This window comes from Oryzias latipes, chromosome 4 (assembly GCF_053564925.1).
Source record: "Oryzias latipes strain Hd-rR chromosome 4, Olatipes_Hd-rR_3.1".
Classification (NCBI taxonomy): domain Eukaryota; kingdom Metazoa; phylum Chordata; class Actinopteri; order Beloniformes; family Adrianichthyidae; genus Oryzias; species Oryzias latipes.
The window spans coordinates 35935493-35962344 of NC_136240.1; the positions used below are offsets into that span (position 1 = coordinate 35935493).

Consider the following 26852-nt stretch of genomic DNA (forward strand, 5'->3'; position numbering starts at 1 on the left):
GACACCCTGGACAGGTTGCCAGTCTGTCTCAGGGCCACAATCACACACCCATGCACACCTATAGGGACAATTTATAGTGACCCATTAACCTATGAAGCATGTTTTTCTTCAGAGTAAACCCACACATGCACAACACACGGGCAGAACATGCTAAATCCATTGGTGTTCTTTTTCTGGTCCCCCAGCTGAGACTTGAACCAGGGCTTTCTCGCTGTGAGGCAAGAGCGCTAACCACTGCCCCACCGTGCAGCACTTAAATAAAACGCTTCAACTAAAAATGAGATGGATGATCCAGAATCAAGGACCGTTACAGACACTGAAATCCTGCATGTTTGTCGGATGTCAGTCTCTAGTCATCGGTCCAGACTTCTACTTTTCACTGAGTCAGAAAATAGATGTTTGGTGTGAGAGCAGAGGATAGGTGTGAATTGAGTTAGATCTGAATGTATGAGGCACAGTCAGTGGTACTGTATAGCAAATGTATTTTTTAGTCAGACCCTGAATTAAAAAGACACGTCTTTTGAGAACAAAGCAGTGGATTCAGGTGCTGGATCAGAAAAAAATAGTAATGAGGTGTAGTTCTTTATGATGAAAAAAAACCTGCAGCAAAACGATTACACTGATGTGTAAGCCAAAATCAGCAGTTACTCTGATCTTTTTGCACTAAACAGAACCAAGCAGGATGTCCTGAGGGCCGACCCATGGCCAGACACAAGCTTTACCTTATCTCAGGTCAGTTACTGCACACAAACACAGCAGACGAGTGATAAGAGGCAACATCTGGGATCTGAGCCCATGAAAAGGGGTCACTCTTAGTATGAGACTCAGTCCATGTAACGTGAGACCTGTGCCGGATGTTGGTTCATCTCCAGCTGCTCTGTGGATGAACTAAACCAGCAATGTCATTCTCTGTGTGGGCAGGCTCACTTCTCCTGGTTTTGGACTAAAAAGAAGAACTGATGGATCCAGAATCTGTGGGGAGGGCATGGAGGAGAGGAGGAGGAGGAGAGATGAAAGGGAAAAATGCAACAGTAGCAGGTGATTATGAGGATGAAGGATACGGAAAGGATGATGCTTGAGCTTCCAAAACAGAACGATGAGAAGTGAAGCCAAAAACAAAACAAATGAGGCAGAAGTGGACGGATTAACGATGTGCCGACGGATTTTCTTTTTCAGATGAAGGAAGCAACACATCTGCAGACACTGCAGCACAAACTGTTGGTTCATATTTGAACAAGTAATTAAAATCCTCAAAACAAGAGAGAAAACATGTGATATGATGCATCATTTACGGCGATCGGTTTTTGGTTTCCATGTCATTGGCTTGCATCACGGAGCAACATCCTCCTAAACGCCAGCAAGACACTGGGAGAGACCAGAGGAGATTAACACAAGAAGGGCTGGAAAAGTGGGGAAATGGAGACAGAGGGTCAGGGGTATCCACGGCAACAGGCTACAAGACAGTTACTGTGCAGCTCAATCACCCGTGTGACAAAAATCTTTACGCTTGCATACATGAGCTGAAACATGGAAACTACATGTTGTGCTAAGCTAACAGGTGGATAACGGAACCCGAAGTTAAAATCGGTGAAAAGAACACAGTAGGTCTCGTTTTGTGTGTAGAAAGTGTACGTTTTCCTCCTGAAGCATTTAGTATTAAATGGTACCAAATACTTATCACTTCCTTATGTTGCTGAAGACATTATTTTATAAATAAAGTTTGATTGATTGATCTCGCTCTGATGGTGTTTGGATTTTGAAGTAATAATTTAAAAGTCTTTGTTGAGGAGAGGTCTGCCAGTTTAAACATTTTCTTATCGTCTTTAACTCCATTAGCTTGGAATTGACCAAAACAACGGATGCAAATATAACATTTATTCAATGTATACTTTTCCAGTCTTTCAAACTATCAAAGAAAAAGTGAAAGCCGACTGTGTTCCTCATTCCAAATACAGGTCTTGAATCCTCTCCCCTCCTCTGCCGGGTGTCAACGCCGCTGAGGTGTAAACGCTCCAGCTTAGGCAATAAGGCGTCTCATGTGCCATCTGAGTCACGATGACGCTGGCGCTCTGCCTCGACTCCGTAAACGTGCGTGTAAAAATAGACAGGGAGGCGTGGTGTGATGTCGTGTTCGGCTGTAAATACATCCAAGCCCAGACTGGATCCCAGCATCAAAAATATCATGACATAGGTGGAAATCAGAGGAAATGCGGGCATCTGAGCCTTTAGCTTTACATCTTTAAATGGTCAGCGGCTGGTTGAAAGGCAGAGCACAATTGGTGATCAGAAGGGACAGAATAGTTTAATGTACATTTGTGAAAAGAAAATAATAAACCTATTAAGCATTACTGGCTTTACAACAAACCCAAACTAAACTGTTGCATCGTTGCCGTAATTTAACTTAAAGAATTTCCTGGACATAAAAAAGATGAAACTGCTATTTGCATCACTCGTCTCGTGGGTTAACACATTGCACGTTTTTTTTCGACATTGTGTTGTTTCCATCAGGAAAATTTATTATCGCAAACCCAATTTGCGCAATTTTATAGTCAATAAAAACGCAGCTAGTGAAAGGTCAGACGATGGAACGACTTTCCTTGATGCCCAGGCCTCTTTTTTTCACCTGCAGCTCTTTTGGTCAATGTTGTCTCCAATCCACAAGAAAGCAGCTTTGAAGCCTGAAAAAGTCACTTAAGCCAAAAGCATTTCCTTCAACACTATAACAGACGTTTTAGTCACAAAATATCACTGTTTACCTTTAAAAGGGTCAGTCGAAAACTTAACAGATTCATTAGGAACAAAACCACATTTGTCACATCATTTAATAACATTTAAATCCAGAATGCAGGGCATTTACTGCTATAATTATTTGTGTTTAAATGTAATAAAATCATGCTTTGATGTGACATTTTGGAGCATTGTTTTAAAAAATATTTCTTCACAAAGTTTTAAAATCTAGAGTGGCATCCTCAGCTGGAAAACTGTATTTCCAAATTACTTATCGCAATAAAATGTCCTGGAAAACTATGCTTTAATAAACCAGGTAAGTTAGAGTAAAAGAGACCTGACCAACTCCTTTTTAACTACTTGTTCACATCGGTTCTTCAGACCCTCCTGCTACAAAAGCAGATTTTTAAGCATGAAGGATCCGTTCTGAACACGCTTTACTTGTTCAGTTAAAATCCAACCTTTAAGCAAATAAACTGAACCTTTTAAAACTTAAAGAAAATTGAAAACTAGCCCTCAACAACTGAACAGAACAGTCATTTCCTTCCTAATTGTCCATTTCCGTGATTCATGCAAGGATGCTGCTGAGTTAAAGGGAAACATTTGATGCTTTTTCATTTCAAGCAGACTCCAGAGGAAAGGATGTAGAATAAAATCCCTTTTTAATTTAATTGCCAATGAGTGTCTTTGAAATCCCATTTAGGCTTAACAAAATTTAGCCTTTAATTATTTTTGATTGTTATTATTAGAATTTTTTTTCCGCAAGAGCTCTCACATTTTGATTTCTGTTTGCACAGCTGATAAAACACTAATAGGTCTAACTATTAATTATTTAGAAGTGTACCTTCACAATGGGACACTTCCCACTGCAGGGGAGCTCAGTGGGGATCAGACAGAAGTAGCAGCTGCCACTTCTCCCTGGGCCAGCAAGACTAACCTGAGGCCATGTGCTTTATTAGCCCCGCCTCTTCGCTTTGATCGACTGCACTCTATGGCACTATGCACTCAAATCAGCATGCAATGAGATCCTCCAAGTCCACACGCTGCTCCGCCTGCAGGATAAATCCTGGACTGATCATCTGCTGTTAAGCGAGTTTTCACAAAGAGGGGCGTCCAAAAGCAAGACTGACCTTTACCTGATGTCCTGCAGAGCGAGTTGGAGAATGTATGTGTAGGTCTTCCTACTTCTGCATCAAGGTGCTGACAGACTATCAAAATGAGTGTATTTTTAGCATGTTGTCTTGTTTTGCATGTAAGGAAAACATGGACAACATCATGCTCCTGGGCATGCTTCAGTTTTACTGTTTTTTTTTTAAAGTGAAATATTAACACATAAGGAGATGTTTTTTTATTTATTATTTGGGGTATTTTTTTAACATTAGATGCAATGTTGTTGCGTTTAGCGTGGCTAAAAGACTACATAGTGTTGCTAAAAAAATACATTTAAAGACATAGCTCCCTAACTTAGGTTTTTAAAGTCTTATTGTCATACTATGTCATTTTTAGCCAAAAAACAAACAAACAGTTGTTTACTAGGACATAGTTTCAGCAGAGTGCAAGTAATTTCTCAGAAATCTAGCTGTGAGTTGAGAGTGGGACTATTGGCACACTTTGGAAACATGTTGCAATGCAATATGTTGACCTCATCTTCTGTACATTTCATATTTCCATCGACTAGGAGCTTGCAATGGAGCTATTGACAGTCTCAAGTGCAAAGAGAGAGAATGGAGATGGAAGCAAGGAGGAGGTCAAAAGGAGGACCAGTCAGCATGATCAGGTGAGTTGTCCTATTCGTGACCTTGTTTCATTTACTCAGGTCATGCATGGTCCAGTTGAACTGTCTATGTGTGTGTATGTTGTTTCCTCTAATTAAAATAATATTTTCCTTTCCTGTTGGTCCACAGCTCTTCAAAAAGAGGGTCAAAATTGCTGAGAAGATTCTCAATCAAGAGGATCTGTCATATATAAAAAGAGCCAATGCAAACTATGTCAGCGACGAGGAAAGTGACGAGGACAAACCATCTTATTATCAAGCCTCGCCAAAGTGGCGCTCCACTAGGCTAACCAGGGTGATGCTGAAATGCCATAAAGCCTGGGATGAAAACTGGAGGAGTGGAATTGAGCCAAAATTACGCACGAGACACTCAGCTGGCTTTACTGAAGGAAACCCACCACCAGTCAAGAGCTGCTATCTGGCAGAAGAGAAAAAAAGGATGCATGTTTGTTTGTGGTTTTTGACTTATTTATTTATTTTGTAATAAAATATTTTTGAGTAATACCGGTTTTCTGTCACCTTTTATTTCTTATGTATTTTTGATATGACTGGTATCTTGAAATATCCTGACTTACATCACTAGTGTTTGTTCTTCAGATATGTCTGCTGGCCATATGTTCCAAATCCTAACTTCAGATATGACTGGTATACGGACATCAGATATCAACAGATATGACATGGATAGAATCTGGAAATATCCTGACCTTGGATATCACTAGTGACGCATCTCATATCTGGAGAGAATCTCATCTCCAGATTCTATCAGAATAAATGTGTGCCATACTCGGAGTTGATATGCTCAGGACATGAACTTAGAAACAGTCATGTCCGGAGAGTATCCACCGTAGATATCACCAGATATGGGGTATTTCTGAGGATATCCAGACAAACATATCTCCTGATTCTGGGGGCTTTTGCGCAGTGGGAGTAAGCCTACCCTCCCTTCCCATCATCCCTGTATTGACACGGGCTAGCTTACAGTCCCTCACACTAACAACAAAATGGTCGGAGCTATCCAGCCGTTCGGTTTTGAGCTGGACGTCAGCTCAGACGTGGAAAACAACATAGTTCTGTTTCAGAATGGAGTGGAGCAGGGAGCTTATGCCCCGCCCTTTGTATTTTGTACTACAAGCTTTTCCAAACTGCATTCCCAATGATGTGAATAAAGAAAATACTCAAAACTGCAATTCTCAAGCTCATTTTTTTTTTATATCTGTCCTCCATCTTCAGAAAAAATGCCACAAAGAAAATGTCAAAAACACCAAAAACACAATTTTCCTTGGAGTGGGTCTTTAAACATGAAGCAACTAAATGCATGACATTTCAAGGGTGTGCTGACACAATTATGACAATCACAGTTAGATACTGACCAGAGCTCAGCATTCCACTCTTCAGAACCTCATTAGGAAATAATACGATGAAACTGTGAGTAACGACTATTTGTAATAACATGAGACACAACGATTGGACGTCATTGCTTAAGATTTCTGTTAATGTTACTTAATCAGATACTGTGAAGCTCATTAGATGTAATGAGACACTCCCTCCACAAAAAGACATTAACCTGGAGGCCATTCAGTCCTGCAGCTTCCGGTCTCAGAAACCACCAATAACTTAAAGCCATAACTGTGTCTTCTCTCCACAAAAACCAAATGTTCCTATCGGTGCTGTAAAAACATAATCGCTGCTGACAATCAGCACTCTGCAGAGCTGAAGCATCTGTGATATCTTTGCAGAAACAACCCCCCCGAGTGATTTTCTGTTTTGCCAACATTAATAATAAAAAATATAAATAAAAAACCCAGAGAAAATAAAATTAAACAGCTCTAGACTCTTTTCTGTTTTTACCAGCAGCAGGAGCCAGCCAGCCGGTCAGGAAGCTGGTGAATGAAACAGAACAATAGTGTGTGAAGAGGCCCCACCTGGCCTGGACACCTGGTGAGCTGCAGCACAAATGCATATGTGCTCACCTTTGGAGCATAAAATAGCAGTGCTTCTCTGTTCACTGTTATTCTTGTATTTTTAGTAATCTAATTGGCTGTTGCAGGGAGCACGGAAAAAATGGTTTTTCTTAGGAGTTTTTCCTTACCGCAAAGGAGGGACTAAGAGCAGGGATGCCCAGCTTATAGTCTGTTTAGTTCAAGTTTAGTATTATCCTATAGAATTCTATGCATTTATGATCCTTTCGGATTGCACGTTTACTTTAAAATTACCGATATGAAGCCCATCGAGACGGCTGTTGTTGTGAATTTGGGTTATAGAAATAAAATAAAATTGAATTGAATTGAATTCCAAAGCTAGCATCGGGCTAATTCACATCAGTTGTGAAAAGAGTAAAAGAAGAACTCCAAACGTTGTCATCTGGCAGCACACAGGCTCATTATTGGAGTTGCTAAATGATAACTTCAAATGTTTTGTTTTGTTACAATTAAACCCTCAGATTAATGATGATAAACTAAAGAAAACATCATTAATCTGGAAAAAACAAGTGGTTCTGATCACTGCAGCTGGAGTGGAGCTTGAGAAACCCACTGTGCATGACTCCATGGTGACATTGAAAAGGGTGGAAAGAACAAGTCTTCATCGCTTCTTGTTACAGAAAGGATTTACAGTGATGTGTGTAGAAACTCCAATGTTCCTCTAATCCATTTTCCATTGACTTAAACTCCTTTTCATTTTATCTGCCTGGTTAACTCTGCACTTCCTGATGAGGAACCCATGCCAACAGTACAAAACAGTCAAATTAACACTTTAAAGCAGAACTGAGAAAAAAAAGTATTTGAATCTAAATTATGAGCTTTGATGACCATTTATCTCATAAACACCATGTATTATCCGTACATTATAGCCCTGTCTTAATTTAAAAAAAAAAGCTAGGATAGAACACATTGGTGCAAATGAGCTCTAAGAAAACTATCAAAGTTAATCCTGACAGCTGAAGCCAACAGGTTCTCAACAGGTTGACACAAAACATGAGTTTCTATGGAGGACAGAAGATCTCCATCTGAGGTTTATAAAAAAAAACACTGAATCAGAAAATTGCTCATTTACTCAAAGTACTCCAAGTCTGGATATGAAGGACCAAATGGGCCCCTATGACCTCTAGTGCCATAGGTGCCAGCACATACACATCCCTTTATCAGTACATGAGTATCAATAACCTCTAAAGCCTTTATGAGTACAACAAAACAGTTACTATAACAAAACGCACTTATCATGTCACTGTGTAAAAAAGACGTATGGGAAACTTTTGAAAGAGGCAACTTTTCTGGACTGAAAGATACATGTTGTAGTAATCTGTGTTCCAGAAATTAAAAATAGAAAAAGCAGGCTTTGTTGTTTTCTGCACACGTTTTTTTTAAATGTTTGCCTTCAACACTGTTTCTGCAGATCTCCATGTAGTTAGAACAGAAAAAAAAACATAAGCAGGTTGCACACTTCACATGGGACCATCTGGGTTTGTTATATGAGTTTCTGATGATTGGGTTCACCATGTGCTGTCCATGGTGCTGAAACGTTTGGGTGATTTGGTGGAGAAAACCTTTAAGCAAACATGTACTTTTGCCATAACTTTAATAGATGGTGGTGCATTTATGTGTTTTGGGACACATGAAAACTTACTTTTGATTCCATCACTCATTGGTCAGTGAGCATCACCACAGAAAAAGGATATGGCCACTCAGTGATTTTCTTGGCGTACTTCCTGACCACGTTGTCCTCGCCGAAGATGAAGAGCGATCTGTTGACGGTGAAGCAGTTCTCCCGGACTGGAATGGGGTTGTACAAGGCCATGGTGCGCGCACGCTGCGCTTTGGTCTGCTTGAAGGCTGGAGAGATCCCACCTGTGGACACGGCCGCTCCATCGCGGTTCCGATTGCGCTCCGAGCCCCCATCTCCAGAACTCAACAAGCCTGGAACCTCGTCTCCAAAGCGGGCCATTCTGTCAAAAACAAGCAACACGGGAGTGAAGGCGGGAAGAAAGGAGGTTGCGCTTCTCTGGAGAGCAGGGCGCGGTGCTGCGCTCGGTGTGGCAGCAGCGCCGCGGAGAAAGCGCGATCACTTTCAGAGCATCATCCGGGACTATTGGCAAAGACACCCCGTTCTTTAACTTGAGAACACAACAGTCAATCCAACGAGAAGCTCAGCCAAAGCTCCTTCCCAGCAGACGATTCCAAAAGCGACTTTGTTAATTCTAACTCAGTTAAGAGTCTGTCAGAAGAAACTTGAGAAAAATAAGCATTTTGTTCCGTTTCATCCATCCACACCATAAACCTGAACCAAAAACTGCAACAGGTCAGCAGGCGTCCTCAGTCCTCCGCAGAGGAGCAGGTTGATCCACAGTCAGATGTTAATAAACCATCGGATTCAGGGCACAGCTCCTCTCCTCTCCTCTGATGACCACCTTCTCCCTGTGCGCTACCACACTGCTGCTTGCGTAACAGCACGACAGAAAAAGAACTTTGGCATTTTCCACATGATTTTCCCCCCGAAACAGCGCGGGAAAAAATACTTGTCACACATCGAACAGAGAAAAACTCCCCCCGCTTTGTCTGTAATTACAGGACAGCGAGGACAGCGGCTCTTCGTTCCCCGCCATGGAAAAGCGGGAGGAGAAACGCAACAGTGTCTTCTCATGCGACAGGATCAACACACCTCTCCCTCCTACCGCGTGCAGACCAGTTCTGACATTCAAATATTTATAAAAAAAAAAAGACAAGGAGACACCCAGAAAAACAATAATAATGTCTCCAGAATTGTATCCCAATTATCCCTCTTAATTAGATCCGTAAAAAACCGCAAAAAAAAGAAAACTAACTTTAAAATGCTGGAAATTCGGATTCATGAATATTGATGGCATCGCATCTATTTTTGGTGACTGGTCAGTTGCCATTTAAAAAAAAGCCACGCAGCAATTTGCATGTGGCTATGCGTCAGGGACGTATTGAATGCTGGTCACGCATCAGATCTGAGGGGCAGTAAACACCTGTTGTGAGCCGCGACAATACTCTAGGAGGGAAGACAGCAGAAAGAATCTTTAGCTAGTTACAGGGTTCAAAACCTACTGTTGGGAGACATTTGAGGGGGTGGCCCAGCTTCTGAGACAATGCACTCAATCGGTTTGCATTTCTGGGAAACAGAGATAAAAACAGAGACGATTCCAGATTCCAGAAAAAGATTCCAATGAAGTTTATTGAGCCCAGAAGAGGTTTAAAATAACAGAGCAGCCAAAAAACAATCACATATTACATGAGGCTAAATATCGTTAATTAAAATGAAAATATACATGTATGTACATGATCTTCATGAATGTACTGAACGACTCTGAATGACTGAAAGTACTTTATGTGGCAGTTTTCACCGAACGTTAATGAAGAATTGTGGAAGTAAACTGTAAATCCTACGACGACAATGTCTTCATTCAACACGGTTTAACTTGGTGTTTAGTCAGTTTGACCTGCTGAACCAGAACATCACACTGTTCCTGTTCTCAAACTGCATCAGAACCTCTTATCTGGGTTCAGAAACTGGGCCAGACCGGCCCATTCCCCCTGCTTAGATTGTTACTATATTGCATTAATATTATTCTCCTAAAAATGTGGATTCTCTATTATTGTTATTATTATTGCCATCTGCTATCAGTACCATAGTGCATGCAACTTACTATCTACATATTTAAAATAAATTTAATATGAATAACATTTAGTTGTTAGTAGCTGCTAGAAGTTAGAAGCTGGGGGAAGTATGGTGCGCTGGGGTTCTGTTCTCATTTATTTCTTCTCTTCTCTATTCTTGATCATTATTTATCATCTAGGTCTCCACGCCTCTGTTTGGTGCAGCGTGATTCACGTGTTGTCCCTCTTTCCTACTCCCCTCTGGGGGAGAGGGAGTGATTCCAGAGGAAATTGGCTCGTCTGTGTTCCTGCTCCTACACTTGGCTGTGGACCCCCCCTCTGGCTCGCCGTCCCCCCAACTCCATCTGGATGAAGCTCATCTGCTACACTATTCAAACAGTCCGGGTACATCGCCTGTCGGTCCTGGGGGAGGATCCCTCCTTCATGTGGACCCCCCTGAGGTTTCTTCTCTTTTTTCATAAATAAAATTGAACTGAATTGAATTGCATCTGAATCCATCAAAGCTGTTCACTCTCAAACTGTGGAGTCGTGTGAAACCGTGCAAATGTTGTCGGCTCAGAAACTTGGCTTGAGACGAGTATTCCTCACATGACAACAACTGAAACGACATTCCAACATGGTGGGAAATTTGCTGATGTGTTCTCCGCTTGGAAGTGATGAAAGTCTCACAAACCCTCAGTCAACAAGATACTGAGCAAATTCAGGAGGACTAATTACGTCTCAGTATTTGCAACTCAAACTTAAAGAGTCCAACAACAAGCGCAGAGAATGAAGACTTAGAAACACAGAAGCAGCTGAAAGCCTCTCTAAATTAAACGGGCTAAACAATATGGAGCCGAATTTGGTTTTAAATGTCAAGTGTTTCTCATCAAACTCACTTCTTTATTTATAGCATGCATGAGAATTACTCCATCTCTTAAATTTCACAAGCAGTTTTTGTGAGAAAAACTACCATCAGTTTATTATCAGGACACAGGAATCCGTAAATATCCTCAAAGCAGGAAGGCAGAGAAGTTCCAACTGAGCTGGAATGAAGAATCTTTTTTTTTAATATAGGTAAAATTCAGCAACAATGCCTCGAGTGAACTTGTTCTGTTTTCACAGGAAAAGAGATTCAAAGACAATTCTCTTTCATACAATTCAATTCAGCTTTTTAAAAGTCTGCCAGACATCAAATAAAATACTGAAAAAAGAAAAAGTCTTTGTTTTTTATTTCTGACTGTGAAACAAATGTTTGTCCTTTAATAGAAAAAAACAAAATTAAACATCTTGTCAGCATTTATCCTCACAGGACTTATTTCACGGCACCGTCTTGATGTGAAAACGTAAAAGTGATGATGATGATGATGAAAAAAAAAGGAACCAAAACAGAAATAACTCGAGAGACGAACCACAAGAGGAGGTAACTGCAGCTCTGGCACTGATGAAGATTCTCAGACAGCAGGATGACGAAAGAGGTGATCAATGATGTGTGGCCTCCAGCTCATTAGTACTTCAACACATTAGAGGTATGAAAATAGAACGGGCCTCAAATGTCATGCTCTTTGCTGGGAGAATTCCTCCGTTTAATGAGATTTGTTTGAAAATCAGGAAACGCTGATAAAAAGGTTTGTGCATTGGAAGGAACAGAGGAAACAACAGTTGCAGGAAGTAGAGCGGTGAAATTCCAAAGTTAAATATCGCAAATAGGAATCTTTTGGGTGGAAAAAGAGGTTTTTAAATCTGAGGCGGAAAGTGTTTACAGGTTAGTTTGAGGAGTTTCAGTCTGTCGTTTCCGTCTCCTGAGAGGTTGAAATCTAGAGAATTCAAAATTGAATCGTTATTGTCTCAGCTGACTGTCTGGCATTTAAGCAGCAAATGTAAGCCAGTTGTAATCAGGAGCTTTCAAACTAAATATCTACTTATTTAAGGCCATCAGCACATCAGACACCACGTTTATTTCAGGAATTCACCTGTGCCTCATAACAGACGGTTAAAATGGAGGCAGTTCCCGGAGCGGCTCAGTATTTCATTGTCATTTCCTTGTTGTTCTAAAAATTGCTCTGATTTAGAAATCCAGCCATGCTTAGATGTTTCCTTTTTACCACTTTGAGTTCTGCAGCTCCAAAGGAAATTCCCTCTGTAAAAAAAGAACTGAAAACAGAAGCAATGGAGGACCCTAGGGGGGCAAGAGGGGCAGCTGGACCCCTTTTCAAAAAGCTCTGCCACCCCCCACTTGCACCTCAATTTTTTAGTCACTATTATTATCAATATTGACAAAGATTTAAAAACAATCAATACAAGCTCTTAGCAAAAGCCCTCAGCTAAAAGAACTGCTGTTTTAATATAAATAGCAGTTTTTTTATCCTTTCATTCATAATGGGTCCACTCTGTTGTTCTTGTTTGCCCCCCTGTCAAAGCCCCCCCCAAAAAACAAACAAACAAACAACAACAAACAAACACAAATTCTAGCTCTGATTGTGAATCAAACATCATTTCTTAAAGAATGTGAAGCAGAAGGAAGTCCTGCATTGCCCAACGCTGCATTCACCCCATTCAATTACACACAATCTACTCTTTAAACAGCAGGGGTCCTACAGAGTACGAATATGTAATCTAGATACATTTTAAAATCTTGGATTTTCTTGTGGCTAACAGAGGGAATCATAAAGTACATTGTTGCCAAATTTGGTGCTTGTTCTACTAAATGCACAATCATAATAATAACCAGCTCCATTATGTATCCATAAGTAACTCGCATGAAAGAAGGAGTTTTTTTTTGCTTTTATTAAAGATAATTCACAATTTTTTAGCGAAAAATCTGATAGAAAACACTAAATTGTTCCTGAAGGCTTTGTGAATTGATTCTTTTACAAACTAAAGTTTCTTTGCAGTAAAATGTATAAAAATATGTGATTGCATTAATATGCAATCTATTTACCATGATTGCAAAAGCACGAATGAAACTTTAAGCCTAAGTGACACCGTGTATGGCATCATGAAATCGACGTGTTGCAGCTTTAGAAAATGTTCTGGGATGTCTAACCTCCACACATGGAGCTCAGGAGTGCAGCGTTACCACGGTTACGTGCTGTCAGGAGTGCAGCCTGACAGCCACTGTTCTGGAAATGGGACTTCCTGCCACAGGACTGAGGAGTGAGCAAAGATTGGAATTCAGAAATAGAACACCTGAATGGACATACCTGACAGTTTGGCATCTGAAACTGGGTCATTATACTTTAAGCAAACAATGTTCTGCCAAAATATACTTCTCAACCTAAAGAAAAAATGTTGAAAAAGCAGAAAATCTTTTTGCATCTCTGCTGTTTGGTGCAAAAATAAATGAAATCCAAAGATTAACAGACTGAATTGTGGGATTTAAGCCAAAATCTGATTAACTAAATTATATGAGATTGATGGTTAAAAAAATTATGATTTCCAAACAGAGGTAACCAAAAAAATAACATGTTAAAGGCCTGGAAATACGCTGGGCTGCAGATTCAACTGAAAGTGTGATGTGATTGGAATAAGGTGTGCGGCTGTCAAAGCTGACAAAGTGCTTCTGCTTCTCAAACGTCTTACTGAGACACAACTACAGTTCAGGAATAAACGGTGGAGCTACAGAGTCTGAGTCCAGCTTTTCCAGAGTAGCAGAGAAACGTTCCTGAACGGGAATCCTTTCTGAAGTGTCCTTCAAGTTTCTTTATGTAAGAACGTCAGAATGATTGGTCAACAACTTCATTACAAAAAAACTATAGATTTTGCACCCAAGGTTGTAAAAGTCATGGCCATAAACTTCTCTAAGACACTAGCCCAAAGAAATACGATTAAAACCAAGTTTCTGGTCCAGTTTTAGACGATCAACAATAAAAAAAAAGAAACTGAAATGAAAATCATAGACTACATCCTTTTCCCGACTGTTTATTGTTTTGCTTTGATATTATCAAGCATTTTTATGTTTTTATGACAATTATTTATGTTCTTTGTGTTTTTAAGCTTTTATTGTACGGTGCCTTGCTTGACTGCGGCCATTTGAGGCGGCCATTTAAATGCATAAAAGTTTTTTTCAGTACAACATAACCAACAATGAATAGCTCCCCTGTAAGGGCAGACAGTGGATCACATTTGCATGTCTCTATTCTTTTCCATTTTTAGAGGATTTTAATGTGAAACACCACAAAAAACAGGAAACATTTTCAATAATGATCTCTTTGAAAAGAATTGAAAGCATTTTGTGAAGGAGATGACTGAACATTTATGCCAGACAGACAGACAGAAGGAATGTGAGCCAGTCTGGGAGCGGCGTGTCAACACCTTTTCATCATCATCAAGACGAAAGCTGTTTGCAGCCACACAAAGGGCTGGAATTGCTCAGGTAGAAAAGAGACGATCATCACACACTGAGGATAGATGTGGGCCCACAATATGTTCACATCCCTGCTGTTTTTAGTGCTTCTCTTATTCCTGTGTTACCACGTTACTCAAATGTTGGAGATCTGTCTGTTTTTGCTTTTCCTGTCCAGCAGCTGCACAAAGAGAATCCGAGAGCCTTTAGGAATGAGGTCTGATGGTTGCAGCATGTCAGAAAAAAAGTCTACATTTTCACCAACAGAGCATTAACACCTCAGAGTTTGTGCACCAACAAATACTTGGTGATCATTTTACTTTACTTCTGTTGGTATTTCTTATTTCGGGCATCTTACTCTGCCTTATTTGTGTTTGGGGAATAATCCTACAGATTGTTAAACTCCAAAAAGCTTCGAGATTAAACCAAAAACACATAACTAGGATTATTGTTAAAATGTTGAATTAACTACTGCGAGCATTTGTGATCTGTGCCAACAGTCATCTCAATGGGCTTCAGATCTAATTCAGCGGTTTCCAAACTGAAAATGTGTGACAGGCAGCATTCTTCCACCCCTTAAAATAACATTTCCTGTTATTCAATGAAAATATTATTTCAAATTGATGATTTTCATTTCTACACATAAAACAGAAAGACATCTAAATTTATTTTTAACTAAGTTACTATTTTCTTATTTGAAGTTAAGAAAAAACTTGCTAATTGATTTTATGAGAGGAGCTTGCGGGCCGGTGTAGGCACCAAAAGTATTCGGCCTGCAACAACTGTTCGGGGTCGATGACGTCACTTTCTGTGATTGGCTGTTCGTTGGTCTGATGACGTTTAGTGATTGGTCTGCAAGTCGACACGCTAACCCTGTTCTTCGGGAGAAACATGGACGACTTGTACTTGGAAATGTCCACTATTTGTCACAAGGGACTTATTTTAAGTCCCTTTCAGCAGGCATCTGTGGAGACGAGCAGAAAATTGGATTTAAGACATTAAGCATTTGTTTTAGTGCTAATTCTTTGTTTTTTTGGTTGCTTGTTTGTTTCAATAACTTGAATAAAACATAAAAATTGAACAAAAAATTAGTGTGTGCGCTGTTTTTTGTAATTAGTATATTAATGTTTTCAGCGTGTTTTACAAAGGAAATATAAACGTAGAAATCATTACTGTTAGAAACTGACATTTGGGCCAATTAAACCAGACTGCAGTCCATAAATAAATGTCGTTTCTCGTACAGTCATCCATTTACTCATGTTGGAAAAATACGTTTACATTGCCAATGTGTCTCCCTGTGATACATTTGGTGCAACAAACAATTATGTCAGACACTCCTTAAAATAAAGAACTTACGTTACAAAACGAAACGTGAAATGAAAATATATCGAGCCCTAGCAGATCTCGACGCTGCGTAGCTATGTAGTTTGTCCAAGTGGTGTTACCGTAGTGTGACGTCATCATTTGTCGCAGGACCCCGAACAGTTATTGCAGGCCGAATACTTTTGGTACCTACACCGGTGGACTGGATTTGGCCCACAGGCCAGACTTTGGACGTGCCTGCACTAAACGTATTCAGATAAATAACAGGAACAAACCCCTTTACTTTGAAATATGTGGTTTAATAATGGTAGGATGAAAAAAAGGAAATGTTTCCCCCAAATTACAAAGTAAGACTATCAAATATGTCAAATATTTCTACTTATGAAAAATGACAATGCAGGACTCAAAAGTGACTTTGCCCAGAAGCTCGCTGCTGCCCGGCATCGCCCACAACCACACCACGGGACTGACCATCAATCTTTCCCACAATCCACTGCAGGACAGAGGTCTTTCTTTGTTAGGGGCTCAGTTTGCTTCAAATTGGGCTCAAGCCTTTAAACTTATTCTTATCAATTACAAACACTGTTTGAAGCTTAGAAACATGGAAGTCTTTTAAAATATGTATTTGACCTGCAGGTTGAAGCGTTACGGCAGCAGAATCTGCTCAGTTATCTGCTTGAATCCACTGAGCTCTGATCTCCTCCACATCTCTGAATAACAGAGGTTGAATTCTGGAACCCTTTTCAGATGTTAATCTTCATAACAAACACAGCGCTTTTGCTTTTTATTGCATTATTTGAATGTTGCTCACCCTCACGCGTTTTCAGAGGGGGAGGACATTTACACAAATAAAAAACATAAAAACACATTTTGCGAAACCCATTTACATACAGAAACCCCTTCTTTTGTGGAGAAACATGTTGGTGTGCAGCAACTAAAGCTGTGGATTATTCTGTCCCTGCATCTGGTTTCATCCATTTCTATCTTAAAATGCTTTTAATTTAATTTTTTGAGGTTGGAAACCAACAATTAGGTTTAGATTGCTAGCAAACCTGTTGCATCTGAATGCATGACAGCCAAATCAACGTCTTCAAACAGCTGGTCCCTCCAGCAGACGGCTGGTGCTACAAAGAATTTCACAAAAAAAAAACATTGCTGTTTTATAAAGGAAAATATGAGTTTAAGATGGAAACAAAATAGTTTTTAACAGATTAAGTGGATAAAAGCAACAATTAGAAACAGAAAGCCAAACATGACCATTTTTTCTATTTCAGATACATGAATTGCCAATTCCCGAATCTCCAAAAGCATCAATAAAACAGAAATAAACCCGAGAGAGAAGCCCAAAGACGGCTGCTGTCAGGTCAGTGTGCTGTTGACTGAGGCTCACACGTCAGCGTGACACAGAAAAGTTTGGGGCACATCCAGAGACAAAGACAGACCCATTGATGTTGGGAGATGAAGGGGCCCAGGGACCCGACTAAATTTAGCTTCATTGAGATGTTAATGGTTGGAAGATGAGAGGACTTCTGTGCGTGTTAATGATTCTCTGTACATGATGCACATTTGCAGCGTTTTTGATCACAGAAACAAGAATAATTGCAAGTTAGATTGCAGGAATCGATATTCATGCGTCTAGAACAACACGCTGTGGAAATAGCAGCACACTTTTTTCTTTTCTCCTGGCCTTGATGGATGCTCAAAGGAAATCTGATGTAATCTAGTTATCCTGTGGTAGATTTTTTTATTTTTCCTCTCTTTCCCTGCAGCTGTCTCACATACGCCGCCTCTCTTTACCCAACCCAGATTTTTTGCTTTCAACCGTTGTCTTTCTGCAACTTGTCTCCTAGCAACTGAACTGACATGCCCCTTATTCTCCGCCCCACAGATCTGTGGATGTAACCCTAGATTTTACAGAGCAACCCACATAAATCATAGTTCCCATGGGGGAGCTGACTACATGGCATGTTGTTAACCTGGTTTCCACAAAATTAAGCTGCTGGTGTTCAAAGCAACAGCTGGTAAGAAGCAACTTCCTTTAGAAAACATACTAGATTGGGTTCATTTGACCCAAAGGGTCAAATGAAGGTTGTGTGGAAAACGGTCTCAGATCCCCGCCCTTCACATTTCATATTAACATGATTCCCACGGTACAGTCTTCTTCTTAAATTTGCTGTAATTACATTAAGATAAGATCAACTTTATTTATCCCACAAAGTGGAAATGTTCTTGTCTTCAGGAGCAGAAAGAAGACATCCACTATCCATTATTTGTGTTCAAGACAAAATGCTGCACAAGCATGCCTTTTAGGCAGAATTACATAGACTATTTGATAAAATTAACTGTTAAAACTACGAATGTGTACTCAGTAGTTTTAGAAAAGACTACTTTTTGCCCTGTTTAAGATACATTTAGCTGTTTTTTAACACATTCAGACCAACGCTTTACTTTCCACCATAATTAAAGGCATGAGAAAGGGAAGGAAAAACAATTTAGCACTGAAAAAAAAGAAAAATTAGACTGATAAAATATAAAATGACAAAAGAATCAAGACTGATTCAGAACAGAACTATTGACAAATGAAAAAGCTGCTTTGTGTTGCTCCCATCTAGTGGAAAATAAAGGAACTACTTTTAATATTCTCAGATTAAGTTTAGAGTTAAATTTAATTTTGCAGTTATTCACCCAGATTTGGTTTGAATTGGGATTTTTTTTATTACAGGGATTTTCTGCTCAATCTTTGCCCCAATGTTTCGGATACCTTATTGTTGCTAATTGAATTTCTGATGTTACCTTTGACATTAAAGAGCAGTCCTACTTGTTTGCCGTTTTAAAAATGCATTTTCCCTTGAAACTGTATTTTTTTAGTACAAAATTTCTTTTTAATTTTTAAATTTGATGAAAACAGAAAGAAATCTATTTGTTTTCTGTGAAACATCCCACCTAAATCCATTTTCTTTTTGAACCTCATTTGTCCATGTGACCCGTTTGACGGGCAAACTGCAGTGAAAAAAACTGTCAATAATCAATCCAGCAGCCACAGATCAATACCCATAACACAACGCTGTAAATTACCCACAAGGCAGAGCAACACTGGCCGGATTAATCTTTCTCTTGTGTTAGGGTCGCCACTGACCCGTTTTAGATTTTAAATATATAAAAGAACCACATAGGGTTGATTTATTGCTTCAAGGCTTTTTGACTATGTCAGGAATTTATATTTCAATAAAAATAATTAACCAATTTTAATTTTCACTATTTCTAAATAGTTCTGGTTAAAAATGTAACTTTTGTAGTGTTTGGGTCAGTTTCGACCCAGTTATAAAAACTTGATATTAAAGCTATTATTACAACCAAAACTGAAACTATAATTGTACTATAACACAAAATAGTTATAGTGGGCTTCTCTCCCAATGATTTAACTTGAGGAGAGTCTCATATTGTCTTGTTTCCTGTATACCTGCACAAAAACAAAACAAAGACAGGCGTGTCCAGACAAGCCCACCATCAGTATATATTGTTGATGACTTGCAGAGTCCACATCTCCAAATTGTATGACGCAAAAATGAGAAGAAGATTTACAATATCGCAAGTTCTGGATCCTATTTTTAATGAAAATGAAGGAGATGACACAGAGCAGCATAGCGATGTGGATGAGCAGACCTCTGAAGAGGAAGATAATGTGGAGTGTCATCCAGAAGACACAAACACATCAGACACAGTCACAGGTGGTGAAGCCCCTCCAGCTGAAAGATTTAAGTCCAAAGATGGTCAAATCTGTTGGAGCTCAGATTTGGGTTGTATTTGGGTTGTGGACCCGCATTGACCCAGGGTGGAACGGAGAATTTTTCTTTAGGAGCTGGGTCAATCCCTTGTCAAGGCGCACATTGAGCGAAGAGATCGTGTGCCCCGAGATCCAGAGGCTGCAGCCTTGGTCAGACAGCTGCAGAGCTCCTCTAGTACTCCGTCCATCACAATTGCACATCAGCCTCCTCCTCAGCCAGCCCAGCCTCAACACCAACTACATCAGCCAGAACCCCACTCAGGCCATCTGACTCTAAAGGAAGAGGCGTCAGGTCTGCCCAAGCCGTAAGGACAGAAAGACAAATACACCATGCTGCATCTGCAAGAAATATCTCTGCAAGGAACACTTTAAATGTGTCACATGTTGCCGCGCATGCATCTGAATACACACGAGTACTTACACACACAAAGTAGTAATTGGTTTTAGTTGATTTATTGTTATGTTGATTTACCTTGCAATTCTATATTTTGTGCTAGATTTTGATTTTGTGTTTATATTAAAGTTCTATTGCTTAAGAAAATATACTTTTTGCCTCCTTCTCAGTATAAATATACATCGGTTGAAATTGACCTGAAACACCATATACGTTACTAAAGTTAAAAACATAAAAATGTAAAAATAAGTAAACCAAATTTATTTTAGGGATGAGTCTACCCCTCAGTAACAATCAGATAGCACAAAAATACTTTTATTTAGTTATATTATTATCTTGAGGTTCATTCTACCATTTATTTTTTTAATTAAAAAAGAGGGAAATATTGACAAAAAAAAAGAGCTGAGGCTCCCACCAAAGGCATTAAACCTAACAATTTTCATGTCAAAGGAAGCCTAACAAGATAGCTAAGAGATGAGAAAAAAAATATTAGAGATAATTGCTTTTAGTGTATTTTACAGCTGATTTAGGACACGGGTCAAAACTGACCCGTTAACATTAGAGATGTATATGAAGAGCTAACACAGGAGGAAGGTAAAGCAGATGCCTACAAAAAGAGGAAAAGAAACTAATATTTAGAGGAAAAACACTAGAAAGCAGTAAAATTATCTGCCAATGCAGCAAGTATGGAGTTAGGAGTTCCACACAAGCACTGAAAAAGGGAAATAATCATCTAATGAAGGTGTTAGAAAGAATTACTTCTAATCAAATGTTACACAGCCCAATAATAAGTATATTTTTACCATAGTTCTAAGCAAATGGTTAGTGTTTTTAAAAAAAAGTGTACATAATTAAATGTAGTCCATTTTGATTAATACTAATACTTAATTATTATTAATAATTAATAATTTATTGAAAAAAGTTTGATTTGATTTATAAATAAGTTTATAAATAAAAGTTTGATTAAAGAGACAGAAAACTAGAGTAAAACTGTGTGGAAATGACTCATTTTAGAGTAAAATCTGAACAAAATGAGAATATGATCTAATACTGCAGCTGCTGGGAGCCAGCAGCACTGTGTCCCATGAAGACTCAAACACTGTGTCCCATGAAGACTCAAACCCTGTGTCCCATGAAGACTCATCAAACCCTGTGTCCCATGAAGACTCATCAAACCCTGTGTCCCATGAAGACTCATCAAACCCTGTGTCCCATGAAGACTCATCAAACCCTGTGTCCCATGAAGACTCATCAAACCCTGTGTCCCATGAAGACTCATCAAACCCTGTGTCCCATGAAGACTCATCAAACCCTGTGTCCCATGAAGACTCATCAAACCCTGTGTCCTATGAAGACTCATCAAACCCTGTGTCCAATGAAGACTCATCAAACCCTGTGTCCCATGAAGACTCATCAAACCCTGTGTCCCATGAAGACTCATCAAACCCTGTGTCCCATGAAGACTCATCAAACACTGTGTCCCATGAAGACTCAAACACCTCAGATGCTGTGGAGCTTTCAACGTATAGTTCCAAAACTCTTGTCATTTTTTCAATATTCACCTAATAAAAAATGAGTACACATGTTACACAATAGTTTGGTACCTTGATGCTATTTTTGTAAATTATTTTCTGTATGTAAATAATTAGCATTTGTTTATGCAGAAATGTCTGAATAAAATATAAAGTCGGGGGGTGAGAATGAATTAGATATTTCTTCTACTCACTCATTGTGTTTAACCTGCTATATAACCATTTCGTTTTATAATAGAAATACTAAGGATAGTATTTCTATTATAAAATGTCAAAGGCCTCACTTCTTTCTCTCATAATTGCACAGGGGTGTCGTGAGCAATCCCCAGCTCTTCCACTAGAGGTCGCCATCATGACACGTGAGCTGAAGTTCCCTGCTCCAATTCCTATCGATGAGGACTCTGCTTACCCAGCATCCTCCACCTCATCAGTCAGGCCTGCTCCCTCCTGGCCCAACATAAGTCATGCAGCTGCAATCCCTTTGGTTTCAGAGGTAGAAATGGACTTGATGAATCTATCCCACATACACTTCAGGTGGCTTTTTGGCTCGTTTCCCTGCACATTACACTCCTCAGTGTGGCCGTATTGATGCTGATCACATACTAACAAAGCCACCACTGAACTGTAATATTAAAACCGGGCCAAGAAGGCACTTTAGAGATAGCTTATGCTACACACTATGTCCAATTTGGCTTGAAAGCATCTGTGCCTGAATGAAATCATGTCCCACTACAAAGGTAGTACTCGCTGGCGCCGTGGCAGGCCATTGGCATTGAACTCTCAGAGCGTGGGACAGTCATCTTTGATATTCAAATTGGAGGCTTTTTGCGAACGAATGGGGAGTAAATTTAAGGTCTGTGACAGGGAGTCCATTTATTCCTGTGTGGCTGTCAGGACTTTCATGTCTGCTGGAGCTCCAGGCGGTTTTAGTGACAGCATGTAAGCACACAGACAGACGAGCCACACGCGTGCTCACACTACCTTCAAAGAACAAACGGCTTGAAGAAAAGCGTTAGAATGATGCTTTTAATAAAAAACAAAATGATTTTAAACATAAGGACATTGATGTTTTTATTGGATTTACTACTCATTCCATGACATTTTGCAGTATCAACGGGACTTTTGGGAGCCATATCCTCTCCCTTTGGCCTATTAGCCTGCTTCTGTCCCGGATGGTTGGGTAAAGGTGTCACTTTATTCCTCTGTGTACACATGCAATCACTGGAATAACAGGCCCACTCCTGCTTCCTGCCTTAAATGGTTCAATATCGCAGGTCAGCATCAAAGGCTAACACTAAGTGCTATCTTCTTTTTTTTGTTCAACCATAAACTGAGAGACGGCCAACCAGTGCAGAAGGGCAAACTCTAATGGTTAGACGCACCAGTTTCTAACAGAAATGCTGGGTTTAGTGGGTGAGCTGTCAGAGACTAGTCAATTATTATTAAAGAGGTCTTAAATGTTACATGCATGTAAGACCCCTAAAAACCTCAGGCAGCTGCACCTATCAAAGTATTTTAGAGATGAAATGCTGCTGAACAGCAAAAGCAAAGGCGGCATTTCAAAGGAAATAGGAGTTTATTATCATTAAGTAAAGAGAACAAAAATCACTTTATGATTTAATAAGAAAACACAGAAATGACTCTTGTCTTTGCACATTTGCTGAGGTGACTGTGGTGCAGAAGTGGAGCGGTTAACCTCTGATTGGAAGATGGCGTGTTCTGTTTCCACCTGTGGAAGTGTCCTAAACCCCGCCCTGCTCCTGGTTTGGCGAGCGCCTTGCATGGCGGTTCTGCCACCATCATATGTCAGTGTGTGTGGGAATGGGGCTTGTGAAAAGCGCCAAATGAATTGTTAGGAAGGGTTAGAAAAATTCTTATTTTAGGCAAGCACGTTTTTTTTTTGCCTAATCCTTGTTGGGATAGTTCACTTCTTCAAACTTTATATTTCACTGACCAATTCTGAACGTCTGTATCAACGTCACATACTTTGGTACAGCAGAGGCACGCTGCAGGGCGGTTACTAAGGAGACGACGGCTCAGAAGAAAAAGCTGATGAGTGTTGATGACGTGGAGATTGTTGGGAAAAGAGTCAGAAGCAATGTGTGTCACTATAAAAGTTGTTTGATGAGTCTGCATCCATCAGATCACATTTCAATAAGTTGCTTTGTCTCATCGTCATGGTCTAGTTGTTAAGCTCTGAGGACGGATTGTTTTCAGACTGAGGAAACTCAGAGCGAACCGAAGCTCAGAATATTGGAAACAAACCGAGACCACCTCCAAAGGCGGGTCTGAGAGCGGTTCCTGGTCCTGGACCAGGGTCCTCTAGGATGTTCAGACTGAAAATAAGTTCCAGATTATTAGGGGAAACAAACTCTGGTTCACTTAGGCAAACCAAATGTGTCCAGTCTGAATACAGCCTAAGAACACATTGTCTTATAAACTAAAGTTAGCCATTTAAAAACTTTCTTGAAGAGGTTATTTTTCCTCCAAGACAGAAAATAAACATTTTCAAGTGTCTTTTAACTTTCTTAAGATTCAGTTTCTGCAGACTGACATTTAAGCACAAATCTATCCTCTAATTGCCAGCTATTGTCATCCTTCTAGGACAGTGTTTTCCAACCAGTGTGCTGTGGGAGATGGTCAAGTGTGCCGTGGGAGATGGTCAGGTGTGCCGTGGGAGATGGTCAAGTGTGCCGTGGGAGATGGTCAGGTGTGCCGTGGGAAATTGCCCTCATTAACTGATCTAAAAACATTTTCCAGTTAAAGTCTTCACTTCCTTGTTCTGATTCTGCTCATAAAGTCTCTCAGTTCCAACAGAAATACCAGCTAAAGCTCCTCTTTAGCGGTGTAGCTTTCCACAGAATCTGGTGTCAGACCGTGGAACAAGAGAACAAAACCATGAAGCTCAGAGAAGAGAGTCTGTCTGCCATCACTACATCTCCCATGATGCATTGGGTTAATGTGACAGTGATTCTGTGCACAATGAGTCTTCCTTTGACAAATTTAAACAACAACAAACGCACAATAAAAGTTTTTAAATCTTCTAACTTAACTTTTATTACATCTTTTAGAAAAAACAGCTGCAGCTTCCAGCTTTTTCTGCCACAATTATCAGTAAAATCAACGTGAGATCATGGAGGGACTGTAGATCAATACAGACTATAGAGTTTCTCCTTTTTTGTTAATTTCTGGATGCTGGTGTGCCGCGGGATTTTTGACAAGGTTAAAGTGTGCCGTGGCTCAGAAAAGGTTGAAAAACACTGATCTAGGACATAATTAATAGTAGTCTTAGATATTTTTGTGGTATAATTAGGATTTTTTTTTACTCCACAGTTTTTCCTTTCGTTCAATTGTCACATATAAATGTGCCAATAAATAAATCCATACATTAAAAATAAGACATTTTTATTTAAATTGTTTTTCTTTTTCAAGTTTGTGTTTTAACTTCAGGTTGGGTTGTTTAGAATCGTCTACACAACAGGAAACCAAATGCAGAAAAAAATGAATGAAAATGCAGACTGACAGCAATGCTCCTCTGAGGAACCTTGTAGGATTCTGGACCACAGTTGATTTTTTTGTTCCCTTAATGAACAGTGACAGCAGAGATTGACAGGAACGTGATTCAAAGAGAGGATGAAGGAAGGAAAGACAACAACTCCAGCAGGAACCAGACTGTAGTCGATGCCTTTTCAATTCATTGCTTTTCAGTTTGTTCTGTTCAATTTACCAAAACCAGTTTCTGTAACTGTAGGAGTTCACATTTATGGAACATTGCTTTTAGAGGTTTTCGCTCTTTAACCAACTCCCATCTGCATTTCCTTTTTCTTTTAGTCAAATCTGCAGCACTTTCTCAGAGCTAAACATCATATTTAGTTCCCAGGAATAATATTTAGACACCATCATTATTCTCTGAACACCAATGTGTCCTTTTTTATATTCAAACAGCCCCACAAACAAAGAGCAATTCAACAGAACGCAGATTCAGTTGATCAAATAGTTTCAAAAAAACTACAGTCTTCACATAAACTCATCTGAACCGGTCGAGTGAGCAAACACTTTTGATTTTCTTATGGAATAACCCTCCATTCTTCATAAAAAACACACCTTCTGCATTGTGGATTTCACTTGACAGACACATGGTTTTGTGGATGGAAAATGGCTTTCCAGCATGTCATCATTAATGATTCATTTGTGACAAACAGCCCTGACATTTAGACGGCACTGGGGTGTCTGTCTGACACTGACAGGGAGAGAATAATACCCGGAGAAGGAGACCCGTGCAGCAAACCGCAGCCGGTCCAATTAGAAAAAGTTCAGCCCTGATAGAGGGCTGCTGACCCTTTGTTAGTGAAACACAATCGGCCCAAAATAACCTTCAAAAAAATTCTATTTTAGATGAAATTAAGTTGGTAAAAGCCAATCCACGGAAAAAAAGGGTCAGTTCCAAATAAACAATTAAATAGAATACAAATAAATAGCTCTTCATGCACACATTTGTTCTTTTAATGATCATTTAGATGCTTATTTCTCTGACTTGAAGTTTGCAACACAAAACACTCATCGTTTGTTGTTCACCTTTCAGCAGTCAATCAGCTTTCTGCACAGGTGGGTAACCTGTATTTTCATACAGCGGGGGGGTGGGGTTATGACTTGGACCTTGGCTTTGTAGCTAAGCAGTACCACAAAGGGTCTTTCTTAAGGACCCACACTGGATATATATATAGGAGGGGTCTCACTCCCAGAAGGAACAATAACAGACATCGAGGACAGTTACAAGTACCTTGGAATTCCACAGGCAAATGGCAACCTGGAGCAGGCAACAAGGAAAGCTGCAACAGCTAAATACCTCCAACGAGTGAGGCAAGTCCTGAGAAGCCAGCTCAATGGCAAAAATAAGACCCGGACAATAAACAGCTACGCACTGCCAGTTATCAGATACCCTGCAGGAATAATAAGATGGCCAAAGGAAGAGATACAGACCACGGATGTTAAAACACGAAAGCTCCTCACCATGCATGGAGGGTTCCATCCCAAATCCAGCACCCTGAGACTGTATGCTAGCCGCAAGGAAGGAGGCCGAGGACTAGTGAGCGTAGAAGCCACTATCCAGGATGAAACATCCAAGATCCATGAATACATCAAGCTCAAGGCCCCAACTGACAGTGTGCTCAGTGAATGTCTCAGGCAATGGAGAGCAGAGGATACAGTGCTGGAGGACAGATCATCATGGGAGGACAAACCCCTGTATGGGATGTACCACCGGACCATAACTGAAGTGGCTGATATCAAGAAGTCCTACCAATGGCTAGAAAGGGTTGGCCTATAGGACAGCACAGAAGCGCTCATCCTGGCAGCCCAGGA

At 39.9% G+C, this 26852-nt stretch overlaps 1 protein-coding gene and 2 long non-coding RNA genes across 3 annotated transcripts in view; 2 read left to right on the forward strand and 1 right to left on the reverse strand.

Moving 5' to 3' along the window:
* cacna1ea (calcium channel, voltage-dependent, R type, alpha 1E subunit a) overlaps nt 1-26852 on the reverse strand; it is a 113074-nt gene that overhangs the window by 70766 nt on the left and 15456 nt on the right. The window contains exon 3 of the mRNA XM_078946411.1: nt 8175-8441. Coding sequence (XP_078802537.1) covers nt 8175-8441 — 267 coding nt within the window. The remainder of the gene's footprint in view (nt 1-8174; nt 8442-26852) is intronic.
* Nucleotides 274-1673, forward strand: LOC144991980 (uncharacterized). Its single transcript, XR_013655689.1, has 2 exons — nt 274-732; nt 922-1673. It is a non-coding gene; the product is annotated as an uncharacterized LOC144991980 (long non-coding RNA).
* LOC110014999 (uncharacterized) lies at nt 3463-5003 on the forward strand. Its single transcript, XR_002290061.3, has 3 exons — nt 3463-3892; nt 4406-4504; nt 4632-5003. It is a non-coding gene; the product is annotated as an uncharacterized LOC110014999 (long non-coding RNA).